The sequence below is a fragment of the Folsomia candida genome, unplaced genomic scaffold (genome assembly GCF_002217175.1).
Source record: "Folsomia candida strain VU population unplaced genomic scaffold, ASM221717v1 Fcan01_Sc034, whole genome shotgun sequence".
NCBI classification, from domain to species: Eukaryota; Metazoa; Arthropoda; class Collembola; order Entomobryomorpha; family Isotomidae; genus Folsomia; species Folsomia candida.
The window spans coordinates 88,416-111,213 of NW_019091226.1; the positions used below are offsets into that span (position 1 = coordinate 88,416).

General features: G+C 38.2%; 3 protein-coding genes and 1 non-coding gene across 7 annotated transcripts; 1 reads left to right on the forward strand and 3 right to left on the reverse strand.

Moving 5' to 3' along the window:
• Positions 1–3,136: 3,136 nt before the first annotated feature.
• LOC110860822 (zinc finger protein 708) lies at positions 3,137–7,470 on the reverse strand. 4 transcript variants are annotated; one of them, XR_004837383.1, is made up of 10 exons: positions 7,310–7,470; positions 6,778–7,152; positions 6,359–6,668; positions 5,485–6,267; positions 4,843–5,008; positions 4,614–4,747; positions 4,448–4,526; positions 4,073–4,159; positions 3,440–3,986; positions 3,137–3,229 (listed from the first exon to the last, which is right to left on the reverse strand). XR_004837383.1 is itself a non-coding variant. In XM_022109935.2 (9 exons), the coding sequence occupies exons 2-9, from the start codon at positions 7,148–7,150 to the stop codon at positions 3,582–3,584; spliced, it is 2,337 nt and encodes a 778-aa protein (XP_021965627.1). In that variant the 5' UTR covers positions 7,151–7,152; positions 7,310–7,470; the 3' UTR covers positions 3,137–3,581. The 4 variants fall into 4 exon arrangements, 3 of the variants coding, with proteins under 3 accessions (XP_021965627.1, XP_035716481.1, XP_021965628.1); XM_022109935.2 differs by having other exon boundaries at positions 3,137–3,986; XM_035860588.1 differs by lacking the exon at positions 4,073–4,159 and adding an exon at positions 4,320–4,367 and having other exon boundaries at positions 3,137–3,986.
• Positions 7,471–12,140: 4,670 nt separating this feature from the next.
• On the forward strand, positions 12,141–14,798 carry LOC110860777 (zinc finger protein 567). Its single transcript, XM_022109878.2, has 8 exons — positions 12,141–12,248; positions 12,308–12,474; positions 12,552–12,872; positions 12,958–13,084; positions 13,165–13,291; positions 13,361–13,547; positions 13,606–14,234; positions 14,450–14,798. The coding sequence occupies exons 1-8, from the start codon at positions 12,166–12,168 to the stop codon at positions 14,612–14,614; spliced, it is 1,806 nt and encodes a 601-aa protein (XP_021965570.2). The 5' UTR covers positions 12,141–12,165; the 3' UTR covers positions 14,615–14,798.
• A 130-nt stretch (positions 14,799–14,928) lies between these two features.
• On the reverse strand, positions 14,929–15,001 carry Trnak-uuu. Its single transcript has one exon. It is a non-coding gene; the product is annotated as a tRNA-Lys (tRNA).
• Positions 15,002–15,644: 643 nt separating this feature from the next.
• On the reverse strand, positions 15,645–17,198 carry LOC110860815 (apical junction molecule). The gene is made up of 4 exons (XM_022109927.2): positions 16,868–17,198; positions 16,737–16,794; positions 16,265–16,652; positions 15,645–16,181 (listed from the first exon to the last, which is right to left on the reverse strand). Exons 3-4 carry the CDS (start codon positions 16,633–16,635, stop codon positions 15,959–15,961), a joined length of 594 nt encoding a protein of 197 aa, XP_021965619.1. The 5' UTR covers positions 16,636–16,652; positions 16,737–16,794; positions 16,868–17,198; the 3' UTR covers positions 15,645–15,958.
• Positions 17,199–22,798: the final 5,600 nt, after the last annotated feature.

Below are 22,798 nucleotides of genomic sequence, written 5' to 3' on the forward strand. Positions count from 1 at the left end.
CTCTAGCGCTGAAAAACAGCCAACATCCGATAGGTGGCGCTGGTAGGTAATTAAAATTAGTAAGGCACAGGTCAAGTGTCAACTTTGCCGTGGGGCACAGAGGTCACAGGTCAAGTATAGTGGATGTGCCCAGGTCACAGGTGAAACGTCAAATCTAGTGGGTGTGCCCAGGTCACAGGTGAAATGTCAAATCTAGTGGGTGTGCCCAGGTCACAGGTGAAATGTCAAATCTAGTGGGTGTGCCCAGGTCACAGGTCAAGTGTAGTGGGTGTGCCCAGGTCACAGGTCAAGTGTAGCGGGTGTGCCGAGGTCACAGGTCAAGTGTAGCGGGTGTGCCCAGGTCACAGGTCAAGTGTAGCGGGTGTGCCGAGGTCCCAGGTCAAGTATGATATGTGTGCCCAAGCCACAGCCACAGGTCAAGTGTCAACTCTGTAAAGTGTCAACTTTATGGGTTGTACGCAGGTCGCAGGTCAAATGTCAAGTCCAGGGGTGTGTGCCAAGGTCACAGGTCAAATGTCAAATCTAGTGGGTGTGCCAAGGTCACAGGTCAAATGTCAAATCTAGTGGGTGTGCCAAGGTCACAGGTCAAATGTCAAATCTAGTGGGTGTGCCAAGGTCACAGGTCAAATGTCAAGTCTGGTGGGTGTGCCCAGGTCACAGGTCAAATGTCAAATCTAGTGGGTGTGCCAAGGTCACAGGTCAAATGTCAAGTCTGGTGGGTGTGCCCAGGTCACAGGTCAAATGTCAAGTTTAGGGGGTGTGCCCGTTCATTTGATCAAGTCTCGGCAGATCTAAAGGGTGTGTTTCGTTGTTCTCGTGTTCGTCAACGTTTTGACACTTTAGCGAAAAACGCCCTCTAGAAACGAAAAATGTAACATAGTGCCCCACCTGCCGCTAGGTGACATTAGCTTGGACAATGTGAGACACGTGTGTAACCAAGCGCCAAGTTCAACTGGTAACACACACCACTGCACAATTCTTGGTTCTGATTGCTGGCAAACTTGGACTTTTTCTTGAGTGAAAGATCTTTGCACCACAACAAAACCTATATAAGATTGAAGTTTGACGATGGCCGTCCCTGCAAAATTCCTGGTAACCCTCCTCTCTGATGATTACTATAATTCTTATTTGTGCGAGAAAATGCAAGAAAAATGGGACATTTTAGAGGTGGGTCATCGTACGAAATTAACTATTTTAGTTATGTGACCATTTTAATTCGAATCCATAATAATCGATAGAAAGTGCAAAATTGTCAAGATTTTCCCACTGGACGCGTCGATAATCCAGGTGGTCATTTGGAATGGATTCTAAATGACGCCAAATATATTTCTTAATTATGAATATGCGCTCAATCAATGTCCAAAATTGCTCCTTGGTTAAATATTACAAGCACAAGGAACACATTTACAAGTCAAGTCAAGAAACCAAAGAAAAATAGTTAATTATTTCAGAAAACGATAAATGTTATGTAAAATGTTTGAGATAAATGATTTCTTCTGGTAATGGTTGAAATATATCTGCTTTATTTAAGATAATTAGCAATCAGTAATAAATTTAATTTTCCACATGTTGCAATTACTCACTCACGCAATAGGTATTTTTGGTAGTACATTCGCAATACAGAAATAAAGAAGATTTAAACATGTATATCAATCTAACGATTGTTTAAGAATAATTCATAACTTAACGTTTAAAAATGTTTGAACAATTTTCTTGATGAATGTACAGCTTCCACAATGCCATGTTCTCTGCCGACAATATTTTTGCTGCAGATGGTGAATCCACAATAATTTGGATAAGCCGGAACATGGCATAGACACACTCTTTCACAGGTTCAGGATTACGGCTGGTTAAAAACTCGATAACACCTGCAAAAAAATATATGTAGTTCCATAATTTGAGTCATTTTCACTAATAATAACAAGCATTAATAAACAATCAGTAATTTATATTCATACCTGATCACCGTAACTGTCATATAATGCTCGTTTGGGAATTTTAGGGAAGAGTTGGTTGGTTTTTTCTTCCTTTTTGATTGCCTCCAACGCCTGGTTCCAGTCGGGTGGGACGAAGTTGCAGCGCTCTCGTCGTCGAAAGTCAAGGGCCAGAGGGGCTCGAACGAGAACGCCCTTAAAGAACCCCAACTTTCCTTCCATTGAACAAATGGTGCTCAATGTGAACTCTGGCACAATTTCGACAATCTCCTTTTCAGCGAGAAACTCCAACTCACAAGGGACACTCACGACCTGTCGTTTGAGTCCAGGGTACCCACTATGTTTTTTAGAATCTACTAGGACCCCACATGAAGGATTCATTCATATTTCCGTGTAAAACTCATATTTGGCGTCGTGCGGTGGCGCCAAATTCGCCAAATTTGAATGTTTTTATTTTTTAAACCTCCATAACTTTTGAAATTCTAGACGGATTTTCAAAATTTTTTGGCAAAAATCATGAGAAGGAGTTCAACTTTCTTATCACATGAAATTTTTTCCGAAATTATCGCTTTTAACTTTTCGCAAAATTTCGTAATTTTCTTAGAAATGGGGGTTCGTCGAAAAAATGCTAAAAATATTTCAAAAATTAGAAATTTTTTATTTTTATTTTTTTGTCAAAAATTTCGACTTTTGTGATCATTTTAAGCATAAAATTTTGAAAATCCGACATAAACTGCAAAAGTTATGGGGGTTTGAAGTTGGTCGAAAATGCAAATTTTTAAGTTTGGCGCCACGGCACGACGCCAAAAATGAGTTTTACACGGAAATATGAATGAATCCTTCATGTGGGGTCCTAGTAGATTCTAGAAAACATAGTGGGTACCCTGGACTCAAACGACAGGTCGTGAGTGTCCCTTGTCAGACGGGTTCATGTTATCGTGAAGAAAACAGTTTGACGTTACACTCCCAGATTTCGATTTTAATTATTTTTAACGAATATTCATTTGATAAACCGGTGGAGACTTGGAGAGTAGCTCGATTGATAAACAGACAAGCACGAGAAACTCAGGATATTTTGAGTTTCCCGGTGGAAGAGTCCACCTTTTGTGGGGATGTGGGGCATTGTGTTACATGCAAAGTTTAACCATGTGTAACCTGCCGCTTAATTGAATAAAATGTGTGATTTTGAAAAGTATGACAGATTTCAATTTTACAGTTTTTTAATCGAATTAAAGCACTGTAAATTCAAGTTATGCGATTTCAATATATTTAGTTATGTGATTTCAATTAAAAGTCTGGTGGATTAAAAATAACCCTTCTTAAAAATGATGGAACCCTTCTGAAAAGTACATGCACTCTATATTGTATATTGTATTGTATGTACGCTGTATTCTATGTAATACAGCGTAAACTTTACTCACTCCTTGTCAAGTTAACTTAACTCTGGATTTAATACATATAGTTTACTATGGAATTGAGAGCGGATTTACTTTTTGAAAGGGTACCATTATTTTTAAGAGTGCATACTTCTCTTCTCTTCATACATAAGAACAATAACTGTGTATCGCATTAGTTGCATAAATAGTTTTACATTGGGAATTATCGTATTCCAGTTAAATTATTATTTGTCCATACTTCCCTCTACATTCATGTACGTCTGGGGAACCTCCTCTTCCCCGGTGGTAGTCTGTCTATCTTCTTCTCCATGATGAGACCATGATGTCCCTTCAGGTGCAAGTAGAGCGACGTTTTTTTAGCGAACCCTTTCCCACATCCGATCTGGTCGCAGACAAAGGGCCGCTCCCCCGTGTGCACTTGGCGAATGTGCGCTTGGAGATAGTGATTGTGGGTGTAGCCCTTGTCGCAGTGGGGACACGGGTACCGGATCGGGGCGACGTAGCCGGGCGTGTGCAACCGGAGGACATGCACAGTCAGGGCTTTACTCTGTTTGAACGCCTTGTCGCAGTGGGGGCAGGGGAAGGGGCGCTCGTTCGTGTGAACCCGTAGGTGAGCATCCAGCTGAAATTTTCGGAGAAAGCAGGCGCCACAGATCTGTATATTTTAAAAGAAAATGGATTACAACAAGGTAAAAGAGTTCATGTTAATTTCATAAAACGTATCCAATCCTGAGAATAAACCTTGGTCGGGCAGGGGTATCCTGTGCCCGGGCAAGAAACATTGCGAGATAGGCGAATGCCCGACCAAGGTTTAAAGCCTGATGCAATCTATAAATTTGAGAGGAAATTATTATTTTTTAAATGTTTCGTAAAATTTTAAAGATTTGTGAAATTCAAACTTTCAAAGTTTACTGGAATACACAAATTGACATGAATGGCAAATCTGCGCATATGTTATTGAATGCAATTCATTTCAATTTTATAAAACCTGCGTAATCGTAGATAGAATTGAAAAGTGGCTACAAACGTTCCTTTCCTAGTTTTTACACAATTACGCAGGTTGACATGAATTACGAACTATGTTATTAATTAATTCAAATTCAGTAATAATCTTACTTCACATTGGTGTCGTTTTATTCCTCCGTGAGTCAGCTTGTGCTCACGAAGTCTTTTCGCGCATGTAAAAGTTGATCCGCTACATACATAGATAATTAATTTCAAACAATTAGAAATGTTTATGTTTTTCGCATAGAATGATGATAAACACCAGGAAGAAAATTACCACACGTCGCAAACGAAGGGGTCTGCCCCATGAACTTTGACCTTATGGGATTGGAAGGTGCTATTCATACGGAATTTTTCTCCGCAGGGTTCGCACTCGTAGGGAAAACGGCCCTCGTGCAAATCAATGTGACGCTACGGACATATGCACCAAAATACATAATTAACGACCGAAATAATTGAATAAGTCGCCATTAATACAAATATCTAATTTAAATCAACTGTATTACCCTGAGGGAGACTGGGAGGTAGAAGCCTCTCCCACAAATGTGACAGACATGCTTCTTGGACGAGTGCTCCTTCGCGATGTGATTTTTTAGGCTCGTCTTATCGATGAAGGATGCCCCGCACTGGTCACATTTCTCCGGTTTTTCACCAGTGTGGATGCGCATGTGTCTGGGAGATAAAAAAATAATTAATTAAATAAAATAAATGTAAATGTGCATAAAAATGGCAATAATTAAGATTGTTTGTACTCAGGACAACCTCGCAAATATCTAACACGACTTAAGAAATATCGATGTCGCAAAACTTATTTCAATAATAATCATTTTTTTGTTAATTTATCCAGCAACTGGGTATTTTTTGATGAAGTCATCTACTTCTTGTGATTGTTTTGTCCGTCCGTCCGTTAGCAAAATTTACTACACTCATCTCCTCAATTATTTTAAAAGTCGTTACAACTAAGGATCCTAAATCAAAATTGGGAAATAGGAGAGATTTTGGAGCTTTGCTTTAAATCTTATTTTGCGAATCCCCTAATAACACAGATTTTTTGGGGGTTGCAAATTTCCTACATAAATGACCAGCCTTTCCTAAATGTTAAATAAGCTGTTTTGTCGTGAGTACGCCCAATGATAAAAAATATGCACCTGTCCATCCCCCATTTAGTAGTACACACAACTCCACACAAGTGACACGTGACCGCATTATGCCTATCCATGTGTTTTCTCAACCGCTCGTCGTCCTCAAATCGATCATCGCACACGTCACACACGATCGGTTTGACCCCCTCGACCTCGTGCAATTCCAAATGTCTCTCCAAATTTTCCACGCGGCAGAAACGCTTATCACACTTGGCACAGGGGAATTTTTTCTCGCCTTCCTCATGCCGCGTGATCATGTGGGCAGCCCGGGCCTTGCTGCTCTTGAATTTCTTATCGCAGAGGGAACATGGGTAGGCAAGAATGCCTGGGTGGACCTGTCTCATGTGGGCGGTAAGGGCATGTGAACGACGCAGTTTGACAGGGCACACGTGACAATGGTAGCGATGGTCGCGCGCCATGTGACGGGTCAACATGGATTCGGTGGAAAAAGATTTGGCGCAGGAAGTACATTTGAGAGGCAGGGGGTACCGTTTGGAGGAGGGGATGACCTTGTCAACCTCGGTGTCGTCCATGTCGGTAGGATCCCAATCGTCATTTTCGTTGGAGGAGTTTGGCTCAGACTTTACGTGCGGAATTGATCGAGTTGACGATACCTTTTCCTTGGTGATTGGTTCTTTTGGGGGTTGGGCTTGAGGTTTGATCCGAGGTGAGGGTCGCGTTCGTTCGAGGTTTGGTCGTGGCTCCAGTTTTACACATTTTATTGGTGGTGTGGTCTTTTCTGGCTTTTTAGCGAGAGAAATTTCCCGTTTTCTTTTAATTTGATCCTTACTGGGTAAGACAATTTAACTTGAGGATGGATTAATTACATTGATAAGCATTATTTAAAAATAATAATAATGAACGACAGTAATTTTTTTACCGGGCAGGTTTTGACCTGGGTTTTGTAGACTTTTGAGTTTTTGCTTGTGTAGATTTCTGCTTTTTTTGCGAGCAAGGAATGATACAAAATGCGGAATCGTCGTCATCATCGTCCAGTTGAAGGGGGTCCATTTTCAGGTCGTTCTCCTCGTCCGAATCTACTTCAGGATTGGTCAAGTCGTACGGATGATGATAACTACTTAACAATTCCTCATCGATCACGGTCTCATGGTCATGAAATTCGACTTGTTCTATTTTAACTTCGAACTCATCCAATGCGAAGTTGCCGTTCCTCTGGTTATTGATTCCGTCTGATAATATGCAAAAGAAAAATAATATAAAAAATTTAGAAATTGATAAAATCACTTTAGTAAGTCATGTCGTGCTGCTGTAGTAATTATTATAAAACTTATCACGAACCTGTGACACGGAGAATGATGTCCCTTATCTTACTAATTTTATCCTGACCCTCATTGTGTAACGAGGAAGTTATTGTGGCCCGAATTTGCGCAAATTTCGTTCTAATTTGACCCTCCAGAAGGGCCATTTGATCCCGAATTTCTTCCACCTCAGTCATCACGGGACCACAACTGGGACAAAATTCGCACGTATCGTCATCCTCGGCAAGTTGAGAAGTAACGTTTTCATCATAAATTGTACAATTACGAGGACGCGATGCCAGCAATAATTGGCACAGGGTGGAGATTCGTATTTTTCTGGGGGCTGCATCATTATTGCGGGATTTTGCTGGGTCGTCGCCAGAGAATTCGGTCAAACAGAGAAGGCAGGACATGTCTGGACATAAATGGATAAATAAACCAATATAAATTAGAAATTATTGTCAAAAAATTATTTAATCGTTCCGATTTATGATTCATAATTTATGAAACATGAAAATTAAACTTTTCTTAACAATAATAAAGTAAAAGCACTTAATAAGAACAGTGCTTACCATGCAATCGACATTATTTGTTATTTACGTTAACGTGGGTAAAAGCAGGTACAATTTAAAATTTAGGATTAAATTCAAAATTTCAAGTGCAATGTTTACAAGTTGCAAGTGGAATCAGGTGACGGGCCAAGAAAATTCAAGAAATGTTTGAGTTGAATTGCATGTGGTGGGCCTCAGCCCCTAGCCCCGTGGGCCCCAGCCCCTAGCCCCTCAAAGGTAGGCCTCAGCCCCTACCCCCTATCCCCGTGGGCCTCAGCCCCTAGCCCCTAGCCCCGTGGGCCTCGGCCATTAACCCCTACAAGGCTGGCCTCAGCCCCTACCCCCTAGCCCCTCCAAGGTTTGCTTCAGCCCCTACCCACTTTTTTCATTTTACCCCATACATTTTACCCCAGAAATGTACATAATTTTTCCTTAGGACCCGAAACCCTAATTTTACTCCCAAACTTCAGCAATAATGAGGTTTGTAGTTTCTATTCTAGCATATCGAAATATAAACATTTTCCTGCAAGGCGCGAGATGTCCGTGTCGTCTTAAGATTATATCGCTAGAGTGTGCCCCTGCATTGTTATATTCATGTCCCACATTGAAGAAGAGTCTCTTCTTAGCGAGCGAATCGTTCAGATGCATACCAGGTATGAGGCAAGCTTGAAACATTTGGCTACCCATTTAAATACATGTAACCCAAACCAAATGCAAAGTTAAACTAAATCGTCACGTCCACGTGCTATTACTCCCTCACACGTCATACTCCACGGCACACAATTAAATCCCCAGCAAATAACTTAACTTCTATATCACACTCAGTACCTAAACTAGCCCATAACCAAGGGTGGGCAAACATTACACTCGTCCCAAGCCGTTCGTGTATTTTCTCCCTTCCAAATATATCTAATACACGTCAATCTTATTAAATCGTTTGACGCTCTAATAGGAATATATGGGTTGGTGACTAATGGTCGACAAACTAGTCCTTAACACCTGATTGGTCGACAAACTGATTGTCGCCAGTCTCAACTGGTCGACACGGCAAATTGGGCGCCCATCTCAACTGGTCGTTAGCATATGATTGATACAAGCTATAGGATATAACTAATACTTGTAAGGGAAGTTAAATTTACGCACACTTGATTTTATTCGTACCAAATACCCAGAAATACTGTCAAAACATAACATACATCATTTGTGTAGAAAATACTTTTTATTTCAAACGTAGATATTTTTAATCGTAAGTAAATTCTTAAGAGGTGCGTGAGTTGTAAATTCATGTTGGTTAAATATGAGTGTGTGTACGTTGAGTGTCGCGAAACTTGAATTACTGTGCACCAAATTCTGTAGATATATTTGCGAGGTATTTTATTTTCCGTTCACGGCGAAGTACGCAAATGTGCCTGGATAAATTACCTGACGCCAAAATTTCTAAAGATAATACTCATTTTTTTGAAGATTTTTGTATCCGATTTTTGACTTTTGTCGTCGCTAGCTATACAGGTCGACAAGTAGGGGCTTTGAATTTGATTTTATTCGATTCCCCGTACTTTTTTACGAAGTCGTAGACGTTGCATTCAGAAATACCTTCTTGTCTAGAAAAATTCCACATAGTTTTGGAATCACTGTTTGCTCTATTTTTATGAAACTCAATCACTCTTTTTCCCAACTCTTGCCTTTCAACCCAAGTTTTTCTAGTCTTGGCCATGACTCAAAAATTGGTGACATATATCAATGGAAAGCTTATAACTTGGTCTATTCAAAAATAATTTTTTCGAAATTTAATTTCGCTGCGTTCCCGCCTAGCGCGCCTTTTACGGGGCAGTCCAATTCGTTAGTAGATGATCTTTATTTTGATGATTTGAAGTTCCACTATTTTGAGTTTGACCACCACGACCATGACCCGTCCTCTCAGTCCATAAAATGTGCTTTGTGAGTTGTTGAAAAGCGTTGGTTCGGATTGGACGTGATTTCTCCATCCACCTCATCCCCTTTCTCTTCGAAATTTTCCACGATTGTTATTAATATTTTTGGGAATTGTTCCATTCATGAATTTTTATACTTCAGAATGAACCGTCTATCCTATCAATGACAATGTTCCATCTTTAACTTTTGCTATTGTATCTGTTGCATTTTATGTAGATCTTCGGGAATTGTATCTGGAGTATCCTTTCTCCATCAGGGTTTTGTTTTAGAGTTGTAATGTTCCCAGTCAATAACATGAATTGTTATAGCATGAGTTGCCATTTGAAACTGAGTCATTGCTGTCGAATATATTGTAGAAAATATATATTCCATTTTGAGCGTGTTTTGTACTTCATCTTGGGAATTTTCATCTGATATATCACTTAGAAACGACTGGATATATATAAACATTTTCAGCACCAACAATTGTTTTTAAATTATGAATCTAACCATCCAAAATCTGTTCAAAAATCCATCTCATTTAGTCAACCTTTACGCATTAAAAAGATATGTTCTAGAAAAGAGGATTGTGAGAAAGAATTTACAGTATTATGTACAAAGTTTTTAAGCAGAGGATATCCTATTACAGTGATAAACGAATGTATAGAAAAGGTCAGAATAAAAGACAGGCATGAAGTTTTACAACCAAAAACAAAACTTGTGTTACATTCTCTTCAGAATAACTACACAGAAGTACTATGTAAATACCAAAACTATAAAATCAAAGAAAAAGAGACATACAGAGAACACGTTAAACATGAACATGTTCTAGTTATGCCATTTTACAATAATATGTATCAGTTTAAACATACTCTCATAAGGTATATTAAGACAGAGAAAGATATGAGCAGAAATAAACAGTACCGTGATATTATTGACAGCCTAAACTTTGTAATATCTTTGTAATCTCTCTTCTAAGCAGACTAATTCCTTAGAATAGTTTTGTATGAAAAAGTAAAATGTTATCTCAGTCTTGTACAAAACCACGAGGGAAATACATACATACTTATTAAATTGTACACATAAATCAAAGACTCAATCTCAACAAAGGTATTATAAATTGATATTGTGATTTATTTCTATTCTTGATGGCTACATATAATTTTACTCTAATTTTATTCAATTTTTAATTTTAATTTAAACAATTTTGTAATATTTTTTATTGAAAAAGGTCTGATGAAGCATTAAACAATTGCGAAACCGGTGACAACAGGTGATTAAATGTATCCAAACATCGGTGTTCTTTTCATAAGAGTCCTGCGTTGGCGTGGGCAATAAAGCTGCATATCTGTGTCGATCTCGCCTAGATTTCCCACTCTTGCATTGAAATCACCACCAGCAATTCATGACGCATTCGGGAATTTTTCAATAGTTTGTTCAATGACGACAAGTTTGGAATGCATTGCTCCTAATCCAGCAGTTGATGGTGGGAAGTAGCAGTGAATGAGGATGTGTTGAAGGTTGGAATGCCGACATGTGCATACAGTGATGATGGTGTTTGGGCTTTGGTGAGGAATTGATGAGATCCTACAGTGTGCGTTGTTGATAAGTAGTGCAACGCCACCGCTTGGTCTTCCTTTTCCTGGGGATTTGACTGCGATAGAGTCGATGAGGGTGAAGTTGGGAAGGGAGGGTGGGTGGGGAGTGGGTGCGCCACGTTTCTACGTGCAGAAGGCCTAAATCGGATAGGAAGTTCGATTCAGGTGAGGGAAGGTGGGAGAGGTTTCTTATGTTTTCTGCATTAAAGAAGGTGACAGAGAAGAAAGTAGGTGTGCTTAGCTTGTGTTTGCCCTTCATGGGCTGCTTGTCTCATCGCGCCTCCATGATAGATCCGGAGGTCCATTTGTATTGAGGCTGCCTGCTTTTTGTGTACTTAGGACCCCTCCGGATGAGACCTTTCACTTCGCGATCAACTTTTTGCAAATCCTTTAGCTTTCCTCGGATGTCTGTGCATTGTTTATACTTATATTATATCGATTACGAGCACAACGGTACTTATTAATATCAGATATTGCCCACGTATGATCGCAAATTTACTTAACTTATCTCTACTTTTACGAAGTATAGGGGAGGAGTTTTGTAGTGCAGATTCCCTCATCCTCTTTATCCATTCTGTAACCTTGTAATTTAAGTACAGCCAAAAGTATTAACACATAATTACTTTTGGGTCAATTGATATTTGTGTGTCAAAATAAAGCCCTTTACTAAGCTTATGCTATCCATTTCAGATTGATCATTTCTCGAAATGAAAACCGTTCACAACACTTATTATACCTTACAATCCTCTGATATTTATATTCCAAATTTAATGTTAAATATAACACTGTAAATCATGTGTACCTTGGTGCACGTGTTTCTACTTCATACGGCTCTCCCATTAATGTTTATGAATTAATATATTTTACTAGCAATATAATACAATTTGAATTGATTGATTAACTGCGCGTACCTGGTCTGTATCTGAATGATTCGCTCGCTAAGAAGGGACTCTTCTCCAATGTGGGACATGAATATAACAATGCAGGGGCACACTCTAGCGATATAATCTTAAGACGACACGGACATCTCGCGCCTTGCAGGAAAATGTTTATATTTCGATATGCTAGAATAGAAACTACAAACCTCATTATTGCTGAAGTTTGGGAGTAAAATTAGGGTTTCGGGTCCTAAGGAAAATTATGTACATTTCTGGGGTAAAATGTATGGGGTAAAATGAAAAAAGTGGGTAGGGGCTGAAGCAAACCTTGGAGGGGCTAGGGGGTAGGGGCTGAGGCCAGCCTTGTAGGGGTTAGGGGCCGAGGCCCACGGGGCTAGGGGCTAGGGGCTGAGGCCCACGGGGATAGGGGGTAGGGGCTGAGGCCTACCTTTGAGGGGCTAGGGGCTGGGGCCCACGGGGCTAGGGGCTGATGCCCACGCCATTTGAATTGCGACTTGGTGCCAGCGGGATTTGTCTCTTCTTCATGCTTTCACTGCAAAAAAAGCAGCTGAGGTGAAATTAAATAAATATCATTTAATTACAATAAGCAATAATATTGTGTAATTTTTAAGCTACATGTATAGCCTGCAAAGTGTACACACAGACGCCATGGAGGCCGACGTGGCGACCGAGTTATCGGCGGAGGTCGACTCTCTGAAAACATTTTTATCCAAGAGTCGCCAAAGGATTCGCCAAATTGCTCGGCGCGCAGGGCTCAATACTGACCAAGATAAAATTGGCAAGTTAATTGAATAATAAATTCGAGAAGAAAATATTGTTTTACATATTTTAATTAATTTGAATATGTATTTACAGACGCAAAACTAAGTGATGTTACAAGACTGCTAAATTTGCTTAATGAAATTTTGTCCTTGACATTTGCCGACCTTTTCACTGGCTCCACTTCCCTTTGTGGCGCTCTGGGGAGCACTCCGACACATAATTATGCCGATGACCACGGCGACGCGTTTGATCATTGTGAAGTCGACGTGAAAGAAGAACTGCTGTGTTCGTCTCCAATCCAAGAAGATGGCGACTTTGACCCTCTTTACATTCCAAACGAAGAAGATCTTGGAATTTGTATCAAACCTGATAATTTAGACTGTAGTAATAACAGCGACAATGACCAGAATTTAGGTATGAACACATAGATAATTACTCAATTAACATTTTTGTAAAATTTACAAAATCGTTATAAATAATTAGATAATGTTGTTTCTAGTTTTAAAGTCTAATCCTCTCAATAAGAAGACGCCGCCAGGCCAGCGCATTAATAAGGTTCGGCAAAGTCGGAAAGAGAAAGTTGTCAAAATAGGAAGTAAATTAAGTTGCCAGCATGTAAAAAATGTGTAAGATTTTAAATATTATGTAACATTTAGCTCTCGATAATGTAATATCTTATCAATGTTGTTTGACATTGTGCCGGCAGGAATAACACTGCAGATACTGGCAAGAATGTAGGGTCAGGCGAGGTTAAGAAAGAACCCGGTAAACCTGACCTCCGCATCGTCCTGGACAGACTAAATAAAATGGAGTTCGCCAAGTGGAAAGTTCAGGTGCGAATAATGAATTGCACCATGGCAAAAATTAAAGTTAACGTCTATGCAAAAATTCCTATTTTACAGGAACCACGACCTCTCCAAGATTGTAGCAGTGACGACAACGATGACCACCCTGACCCGGATTATAATGATGACGATTACATCCTCCCATATTCTAACCCTCCTTCGGACGACGAATATATTCCCGACAATGAATCTGCCCCTTCTCGGAAACAAAAGCCTTGTCCCGCCTCCAAAAAACGGAAATCATGTAAATCCATCCCCATCCAGACACTCTTCCCGTACTAATTTCTCTCCTTATATTCCAGCCATTAGGAAGAAGAAGAATAAGTCTCCCGTCACTTGTCCTTATTGCGGCCTTGTCTCCAACAGCTCTGGCAGTTATCGTAGACACAAAATGCTATTCCACACTGCCGCAGATCCGCGCCCTCGCAAAGCCCCGATCTCTCAGTGTCACTTGTGTGACCTTCGATTCGGGTCGAAAACCTCCCTCGCCACGCATCTTTCCACCATCCACGCAACCCAGCCCCTAGACGATCTTACCCAATTCGAAGTCACCGATAGGCCCCCGGGCAGGACGAAATTTCGAAATTTTCGTTGCCCCGACTGCTCCAAAGTGATCGGCCAGGTGCAGAATTTCTTAAATCATAGACTAATCCACTCCGGGGAGAAGCCGCATCCCTGCCCCACGTGTGGGCTCGCATTCCGCAAGAAGGGCACACTCCAACGCCACTGTGAAAGTCAACATCTCAAAGAGGAGAAGAAATTCTTATGCGAACATTGTCCTAAATCGTTCCTCTTTAAGTATACGTTGGTAGCTCATCAAAATTTGATGCACCCGGAGGGGCCCAGAGCTAGCTTTTTGTGCTCCAAGTGTCCCAAGGAATTTACGTTGAAGAGGAACTTGGAAAGACACATGATTCTGGTTCATGAACAGGTTCGTAGAGGTTCAGTTTGGTCGGTGGGACCGGTCATTGTGGGTCATAAGGTCATATTTTCCTGATAATTATTTACCCTACAATGACCCCGTGCACGACCCACAACCGACCGATTTGCTGATAATATCACTTGTTTAATTGTTATTTGGTTGATTAATTGATTTATAAAAATGATGATTAACTAATTATTAATTGTGTTTGTATCTTCTGACAGCTGAGGAGCTACAAGTGTCCCCTGTGTGACAAGGCGTTCAAGCAGAATGCTCATTTACGGTATCATTTGAAAACGCACGAGAATCCTGGAGGGAGGCAAAGGGGGCTGAATCGGGTGAAAGAACAGATTGTTGAGGAGGAGGATTCGATGGAGGGAAACACTTGATCCGTAATTTATTGTGTATTTGACAATTATTTATTGAGCAAAATTTAAAAAATACAATGTATACAATGTCGATTTTAAAGGTAAATTAAATAAAGCCAATGTTTTCTAGCCTTGTAAACTATGCATTTATCTGTATAAGGATATATTTAATAAAATATGCCTCCGTGTGTAAATTTGCCATAAATTGACTCGTACATACATGATTATTCTTGGCCAAGTTTCAAAAATAAAATGTAAGGTGCAAAGCAAAAAACATGATACGAAGGGAAGAGGAGGAAGTGCAAAAATATAGGAAAAAGTGTGCAAAAAGAATTCGCCTGGTATGGGGCTCGAACCCAGGACCTTGTGGTTAAAAGCCACACGCTCTACCGACTGAGCTAACCAGGCGCCGTTGGATTAATGCTGTCTCCTACTCGCTCCTATTCTCCACTCGACTCCAGCACCCGTTTCATTTCCATGTTCCATGCAAAATGTTGCCAAAAAGTCTGCTAAAATGCGAAACACCTCTATTACCTGCAAATTAATACGAGATTACTGTTGACTTTGTTGATGCTTTTACACCCCGCCTGCAATGCTTGCAGTCACGTGATGGTCGTTCAGACAGATCATTATGCAGCATCCATCACGGTAGAACGCACTTTTTTACAAGTACCAAGAATTTGCACACTAAAATCCATGATAATATATGCAAATAATTTTGGAGTCATTATAAGACCCAAAAATGGTCGGATGAAAACACAACATGTCATGTCTGCATAAGGCCGTGACGTAGCTGCAAGCATTGCAGGCGGGGTGTAAAAGATCCGAAAAACCAAACAGTAACTTCCTTCACCACTCCACTCTCCATTCAATAATATTATGTAAGGGCCCGTTCATATATTACGTCATCAAAAAAATCGGATTTTCAGACCCCCCCCCCTACCCCCTTTAACATGGGCAGGATAGGCACGATATCATTAGTGGTCAGACCCCCTCCCCCCCCCTCTCTTGTTGACGTAATATATGAACGGGCCCTAAATCAAATAAATGCCACCGTTAAATATGTTTTTATTGCAAATTCTGACAGCAAATTTGTAAATATATTCTCATTTCTTTTTTACATTAGATAAATACAGTTAAATTTAAACTGCCCTTAATTAATTTGTACTTGATAATCTCACAACATAGAAATGCGCGTCTCATTAAATAAAAGTGTATACATACAATTTTAGCACACAAATTTACACATTTTCTAACATATATAATGCATAAATACTAAAAAAAAATCACTAAAAAATTACTACCAGATTTACTCGCACAAAACTTTTTTACACACAATTTATCCTAATTAGTTCAAGTCAACAATCACGGCTGGCTAGGACCCTCTTCCTGATCCTGCAAGCAGAGTGGGTCACATCCCTCCATGGCGACAAATCTGTCGCGCTGGTCGTCATCATCATCGCACGATTCTAGTGTCGGAAGAACCCTCCATTCGTCAGTCTTATCCTCTAACTTATCGTCGTCCTCTTCTTCGAACTTATCGTCGTCCACCTCCTCCAACTTATCGTCGTCCTCCTCCTCCTCACTCCTGTAGGACAATTAACACATATTAATTAAAAATTACAATTTGCAACACTATAATTAAATAAATACGTATGTAGTCATCCTCACTCTGAATCCTTATCGACAGCCAAGGCTTTCCTCCTCCTCTCTCCCTCCCTCTGCTGTCGGGCTCTCTTATCTCGATAAGCTTTTATCTCTTCGTTGGTCATATTGGCGACCCGGCTTCGTTCACGGTCAGCATGTTTACGGCGCAAGGCATTTTTCTCCTCCTCCGTCAGTTGTTCCAATCGACGACGTTGTCGTTCCGCATTTTGTCGTCGCACCAACGCTTTCTTCTCCTCGGTCATTCTCGCTCGGTAGAAACGTCCAAGTTCTGCGGCTGTTTTCTTTTTCTCCTGTTCGAAAAATAGTTTTTCTTCGGCGCAGGCAAAGATCCGTTTTGGTGGCATGTTTGCCCCCAAATTGTGGCGAATTTCCATTAAGGATGATGGATTTTCTGTAGAATTCAATTGTAATTTAGCTTCGTTTAATTACGATATTTATCTCTTAATATATGTAATTTAATTTTAATGAGGCTTGCCTTATCTTGTGCGAAAACTTGTTTAGTACAACAACATGTCAAAATCTGTACACGTCCTCTGGAGTTTAAGATATATACAAATTTTCAAATATTTCTGGAATATATGAATGTGTGGATATTGGTTTTATTACCATTATACGGTATTGAATTTTCATACAAATTTGCAGTTTATTCAGAATTCCTGGCACCATAGAGACGGACTTATTTTGGTATTTTTTGACTTTTTTTTACAAAGAACAAAGAAAGTTTCTTGAAGAACTAAAAAATTGTGTAAGGAATTAATCTGTCGGAAAAACTAATTACTTGCTAAATAAATCGTTAAACAATGATAAATATGCAAATACGAAATGCAGAAAGTGTGGTTAAATGAGAATAATGAGATGAAGTTATTTGGTTTTGGAATTTGCATATTTTGTGACAAACATGTGTTTGCTTGCTGACGAGGAGATTCTCAGGGTTGGGCAAAATACATGGGTTTCAAAATACAAAATACAAAATGAAAATACATTATTGTGAACCTTCAAAATACAATTACAAAATACAAAATACAAAATACTTTTGCCCAAAATCGACGAAACTTCAAAATACAAAATACCCGAATCTCATCAAAATACAAAATACAAAATACTTTTGCCCAAAATCGACGAAACTTCAAAATACAAAATACAAAATACGTATTTAAAATACATTTCAAAATACAAAATACTACTGCCATATTTAACCCTGAAAAATGCAATTCAAGCTCAAATTTCAAAAGTTTTGCTAACTGATTTTATTTCACAGCGTTATTTGGAATTTAGTTATTATGTTACTGGGCATGTGTGATGTCATTTGAATTTCATTCTATATGAAATTAATTATATACGAAAAAATTATATATGAAGAAGCCCGCAAATAATTTCAATCTATCTAATTTTAATCTTTCTCACACTACAAAAATACTTTATCGTACGACATAGCGTCGACAATGAAGTAAAAATATAGAAGTTTTAATTACGATCTTAATACTTGATAAAAATTTTAAAATGGAAATTAATCACCCGCATATGTAAATATAAAATATTTTGTGTACTTTTCTGGCACAGCCAGAGTCCAGAAACTGAAAATAACCGATGAGGAATGGTAGCAATAGATATATTGCATAGACCAACTCTTGTTCTTTTCATGAGTTCGTCTCATATTTCTCAAATGTATTTTGTAAAGTATTTTTGTATTTAAAATACATTGACCGACTTGAAAAATTAGAAAATACAAAATAGAAAATACAAAATACCCGGCTAGCTTCAAAATACAAAATACAAAATAGTATTTTGTAATTTGTATTTCAAATAGTATTTTGGCCAACCCTGGAGATTCTCCAAAAAATGCCGCCATGCATGCAATTATTATCACCAACATTCTTGCACGAAACCTGCAAACCCTATATTAAGGTGCCATTGTATGCGGGATTAGAGTTAAATTGTTGTGTCTCAACTTTCCCTTCCTCCATATATTAAAATAGCGATTTCGAAACTGTCTATCTCCGAAGGGTTTTTACAACATTATTATTTTTACGAAGTTACGAGTGTAGAATTTTGATTTTTCTTAGGTGAAGGAAAATGAGGCATAAGGTGATCATGTTAAAAGATCACCATGGTTACGGCGAAGCCTAAGTATGCATTCAGCTGCAACTTTGAAAAGGTCCCACTGAGATTTCGCCCGAACCGTTCGTTGCATGGATAACATGTTGAAACAAAAAAACCAGAGAATTCTGTTGTACAGATACGTTTTTTTTATTTTTTCCGAAATTCTAATTCCTTAAGGTAGAAAGTCCGATGCCTAAAGTTTCAAATCCATTTCTTGGTATCAAGAAAGTGCTTCCGACCGGGGGCTTGCCAGTTTTATTATTCTCCTGGATAATACGCAAATTTTAAGCCTTTGTTCGACTTAATCGGATGAAAACTCACGGAATTAGAGCTTTTTGAAATATTTCCATTAAGCAACCTATTTGCGTATGTATATTTTCGTGCTAGGATACTGGTTGCTAACGTGTGCGAATAATGCAAGGTGTGTTTAGCATATTTGGCTGAAACAATCAGCAGCGATCAAATTGCATGAAATACAAATATAACGCATGCATACCCTGGGAAACTAATTTTGTAGGGCCACGTACACACCCACTGCGGGACTAATTTGGTATACCAAGCGTCCACATCCACTGCAGGATTAAATTCGTGTACCACGCATCCGCACCCACTCGGGGATTAATTTAGTATGCTACGCATCACACCCACGGGGGGAATTAAATTGGTATACCACCCACACCCACTGGGGTATTACTTTGGTATACCACGCATCCACCCACAGGAGAATTAACAACTTTTAAGATTTGATAATTGCATATGATTTTATGCATTTAAGTTCACAAATCACTAAAAATAATTAAATAAATAAATTTTTAAAAACAAACTTAGGTGAAGGACGCGCTTAAAATATTAAAACAAGAAGCATTAAAAAATGTCATAATATCGTTTAATATTTATTAACTTTTACTTCACCATGGGCCCAACTAATACAGGAGAAAAGCTATACCTTCAGGCATTTGGAACAATTATTCGAAATACGTAGTATTTATATATTAAACTTGCAAGATTTGATTGTTTATCTTTCAATAAATCGCGACACCTGTTATAGAGGAAATTTGTTCATGTTCTGACATATTTTAGTAACTCCCCCTGTAACGGTGCACTTATTTGTTAATCAAGTCGTTAGTTTAGTTACATTTATTGTTAATTATCATGAAAAAGTTGGGCCCACGGTGAAGTAAAAGTTAATAAATATTAAACGATATTATGACATTTTTTAATGCTTCTTGTTTTAATATTTTAAGCGCGTCCTTCACCTAAGTTTGTTTTTAAAAATTTATTTATTTTCTCCATGAGAAAATATTTATTCCCATTATTTTTAATCTATTTTTCTTAGTGAGGCAAATACCTAGCAACAAAAAATTACTGACAATGGAGGTCTCCCAACGTATGCTCACAGATTTGGACGAAATTAGTGTCAATCGATCACAAATATAATTAGTATGAAATTTGCAAATGGAACTATCTGCCAATGCCCAGGTTTGGCGGAGATATTTACATTCAACAGGAGAAAACGCACCAAAAGGCTGGCATATTTTTCATTTTCCAAATTTCCTGCGCATTTTTTCTGCTTTTTATGCAAATATCTCCGCCAAACCTGCGCATTGGCAGATAGTTCCATTTGCAAATTTCATACTAATTATATTTGTGATCGATTGACACTAGTTTGGTCCAAATCTGTGAGCATACGTTGGGAGACCTCCATTGTAAGTATGCATTTGATCCTCCCCAAAAAAGTGACCGCCGACGATATCTCAGTCATTTCGCAACCGATTTAGATGAAATTTTGCACCGATCATTGTTAGATAATTTCAAAACGATGTGCGAGTCGCCTTTTGGAATATTTATTTTTTGAGAGAGTTATGGGCAAAAATACGCGAAAATTTGCCCCTTACTGAACATTTCTTTTCATAGTTCATTAATGGATCATTCAAACATGTTCCCTTATTGAAAACATTGTGCACATGCAAAGTCATTCCGGTTATTTTAAGTCCAAGATTATCCAAATCCGTTTAGAACTCAGAAAGTTATTCAAATTTGAAATCTAAAAAATTGCCATTTTTTAGCGACCTGGCAACAAAAATTACATATTGTGTGCATTGACCCCACCCCAAAAACTGACAGAAATAATTCAATATCTCAGTCATTTCTCAACCGATTTTGATGACATTTTGCACCGATTATTCTTATGAAATTTAGAAATGACATTCAAACCGATTTGGTGAATTTATGATCCGGATGATCAAAATCGGTTAAGAACTCGAGAGATTATTAAATTTAGAAAACCTTCAAATTTTTGCAGCGACGCAAAGCATTAATGTTGTTGACAATAAATCTTCTAATCAACTCTAGCTTTAAGGAATGTATGGTGCTTATTAATAAATATATGAAGAACTCAACTACAAGTATTAAATAAACAAGGCCCCAAAAAAGAGAAATCTTAGTGAGGCTTGGTGCGACTACAACTAATAAATAAAATTAGATTGCAGAATTTTTGCATCACCGCTCTCTGTACCATTCTTACTGGATCCAATATAAATTTTGTTTTGCATAAACATGCATTTATACATTTATTGAATTAATTGGACGAAAGACGAAGAAGGCGTTTTCACTAGTGAATGAGAAGTTTGGTAAATTAGCTGGGAACAAATATAATGGGTAAACAATTGAGAACTACGAATCTTTAAGTTTAAGATGCAAACAGTTGCAAATATGCTACAAAAGTTGCAAATATTTAATTTTAATATTTTCTGGATAATCCTATAATCTGGATATCCTGTTAATTCTTATTCTCATGAAATTACAAGAATGTTTGAGCCATTTATTCCAAATGATTCCTTAATGCTTCCAGTAAAGAACGGTACAGAGAGCGGTGATGCAAAAATTCTGCAATCTAATTTTATTTATTAGTTGTAGTCGCACCAAGCCTCACTAAGATTTCCCTTTTTTGGGGCCTTGTTTATATATAATATAAAATAGATTAAAAATAATGAGTAAAGGCCAAATATTTAGAATTTTCTTCAATGAGAGAATAAATATAAATTACATTTATTCTCTCATTGAAGAAAATTCTATAGAATTTTCAAGGGTATACCCTTGTAACTTTGTAAACCTAAAAATTATCGATTTTTTGTGCAATAAAACCCTCATACTTTAAAAAAACTCACGGAGAGATGAATAGGTTTCAAAATCGCCATTTGAATATATGGAGGAATGGAAAGTTAAGACAACAATTCAAACTCAAAACATGCATACAATGCCACCTTAACTCCCTTGCTCAATATAGGACAACACAAATTTGTAAAAAAGTAAATAGTAAACGAAAACAGGATGAAACTAGTAATCCCTCTCTACCCCAAAAAATATGTGGTCCACACCAACTTACTTCGAGGGGGGTGGTTAGACCCCAAAAGTCGTTACGATCCTCCCCTTGAGGTCATACATCTGATTCGGTCTCGATTATCTCGATGCCTTCTCCAGTTATCCTGCTTATATATGTACTCCCGTATTAATCTTCACTTTGTGAGAATTACCTACCAATTATCTTAGCGCATGATTTGCTTTGTTTTACGCAATGCACCTTTAGAAATCCAGCATTTAAATAATATCAAGCAGTATATTCCTGTCTCTACCAAAGTGGTACTGATAAGTGATACGGTGTAGGAGTAGCTCGGTATTACAATTTTACCATATTAATAGCAAATTTTTACTTTAAGTTAATTTTTACTTTTTAAGTTATTTTCCCCCCTTTCTGGGGTACAATTCTCGTCTGCCAGGTTACTTACATAAAGATGCATGTCAATGCGAATTCTACTTACAATTACAACGACTGTACAGAGTGTCCAATAAGATTATAATCAGGCTGAAATCTCGACTAGAATTATACGAAAATTATACATATTTATATATCACCACTGTATGTATTAATTAATAAAACCAAAATAGGAATATTCAGTGTTGCCAAAAGGAGCTAAATAAACTAAGGATGAAGTTGTCCTTAAATAAACTACCAATTGGTACTTGCAAAATTAAATTTTTAGCATTTTTCTACTCCTACACTCTTAGCAACTTGGTAAAGAATTCCTAATAAGCGTCTTTACCGAGCTCTTGGTAATTACGCGTCCTACAAAAATTATACGGGATTATTACCGTATCAATACCAAACGGGTAACTAGCCATCCACCGGAATATTTTAAGCTATCTTTATAATTTTGGTAATAAATTTCTACCAGCCGGTAATTATATCCTTCAAATTTAGAAAACACTCTTTGGTGTGTCAAACAAGGTGGCTCAAAACTGACAAATTACCAATTTTTTATTCCTTCGAAATTTATATCATTATATTTTAAATTTGTTTGGTAGTCGAAAAATGCTTACATATAAACAATGCAGTTTCCCACAAGCACATGACGATCTGTAGTCAGCCATACCCCAACT

What these genes read in the sequence shown, in the direction of transcription:
- LOC110860815 (XM_022109927.2), bottom strand. Translation starts at nt 16,635, where the DNA reads ATGGAAATTCGCCACAATTTGGGGGCAAACATGCCACCAAAACGGATC. An exon ending in GCTGTCGATAAGGATTCAGA is followed by an intron (nt 16,182 to 16,264) that starts GTGAGGATGACT and finishes ATTGTCCTACAG; the next exon opens with GAGTGAGGAGGAGGAGGACG.
- LOC110860777 (XM_022109878.2), top strand. Translation starts at nt 12,166, where the DNA reads ATGCCCACGCCATTTGAATTGCGACTTGGTGCCAGCGGGATTTGTCTC. An exon ending in CGACAATGACCAGAATTTAG is followed by an intron (nt 12,873 to 12,957) that starts GTATGAACACAT and finishes TGTTGTTTCTAG; the next exon opens with TTTTAAAGTCTAATCCTCTC. An exon ending in TCGCCAAGTGGAAAGTTCAG is followed by an intron (nt 13,292 to 13,360) that starts GTGCGAATAATG and finishes CCTATTTTACAG; the next exon opens with GAACCACGACCTCTCCAAGA.
- LOC110860822 (XM_022109935.2), bottom strand. Translation starts at nt 7,150, where the DNA reads ATGTCCTGCCTTCTCTGTTTGACCGAATTCTCTGGCGACGACCCAGCA. An exon ending in CATCATTCTCCGTGTCACAG is followed by an intron (nt 6,669 to 6,777) that starts GTTCGTGATAAG and finishes GCATATTATCAG; the next exon opens with ACGGAATCAATAACCAGAGG. An exon ending in TAAAACGACACCAATGTGAA is followed by an intron (nt 4,160 to 4,447) that starts GTAAGATTATTA and finishes TCAAATTTATAG; the next exon opens with ATTGCATCAGGCTTTAAACC.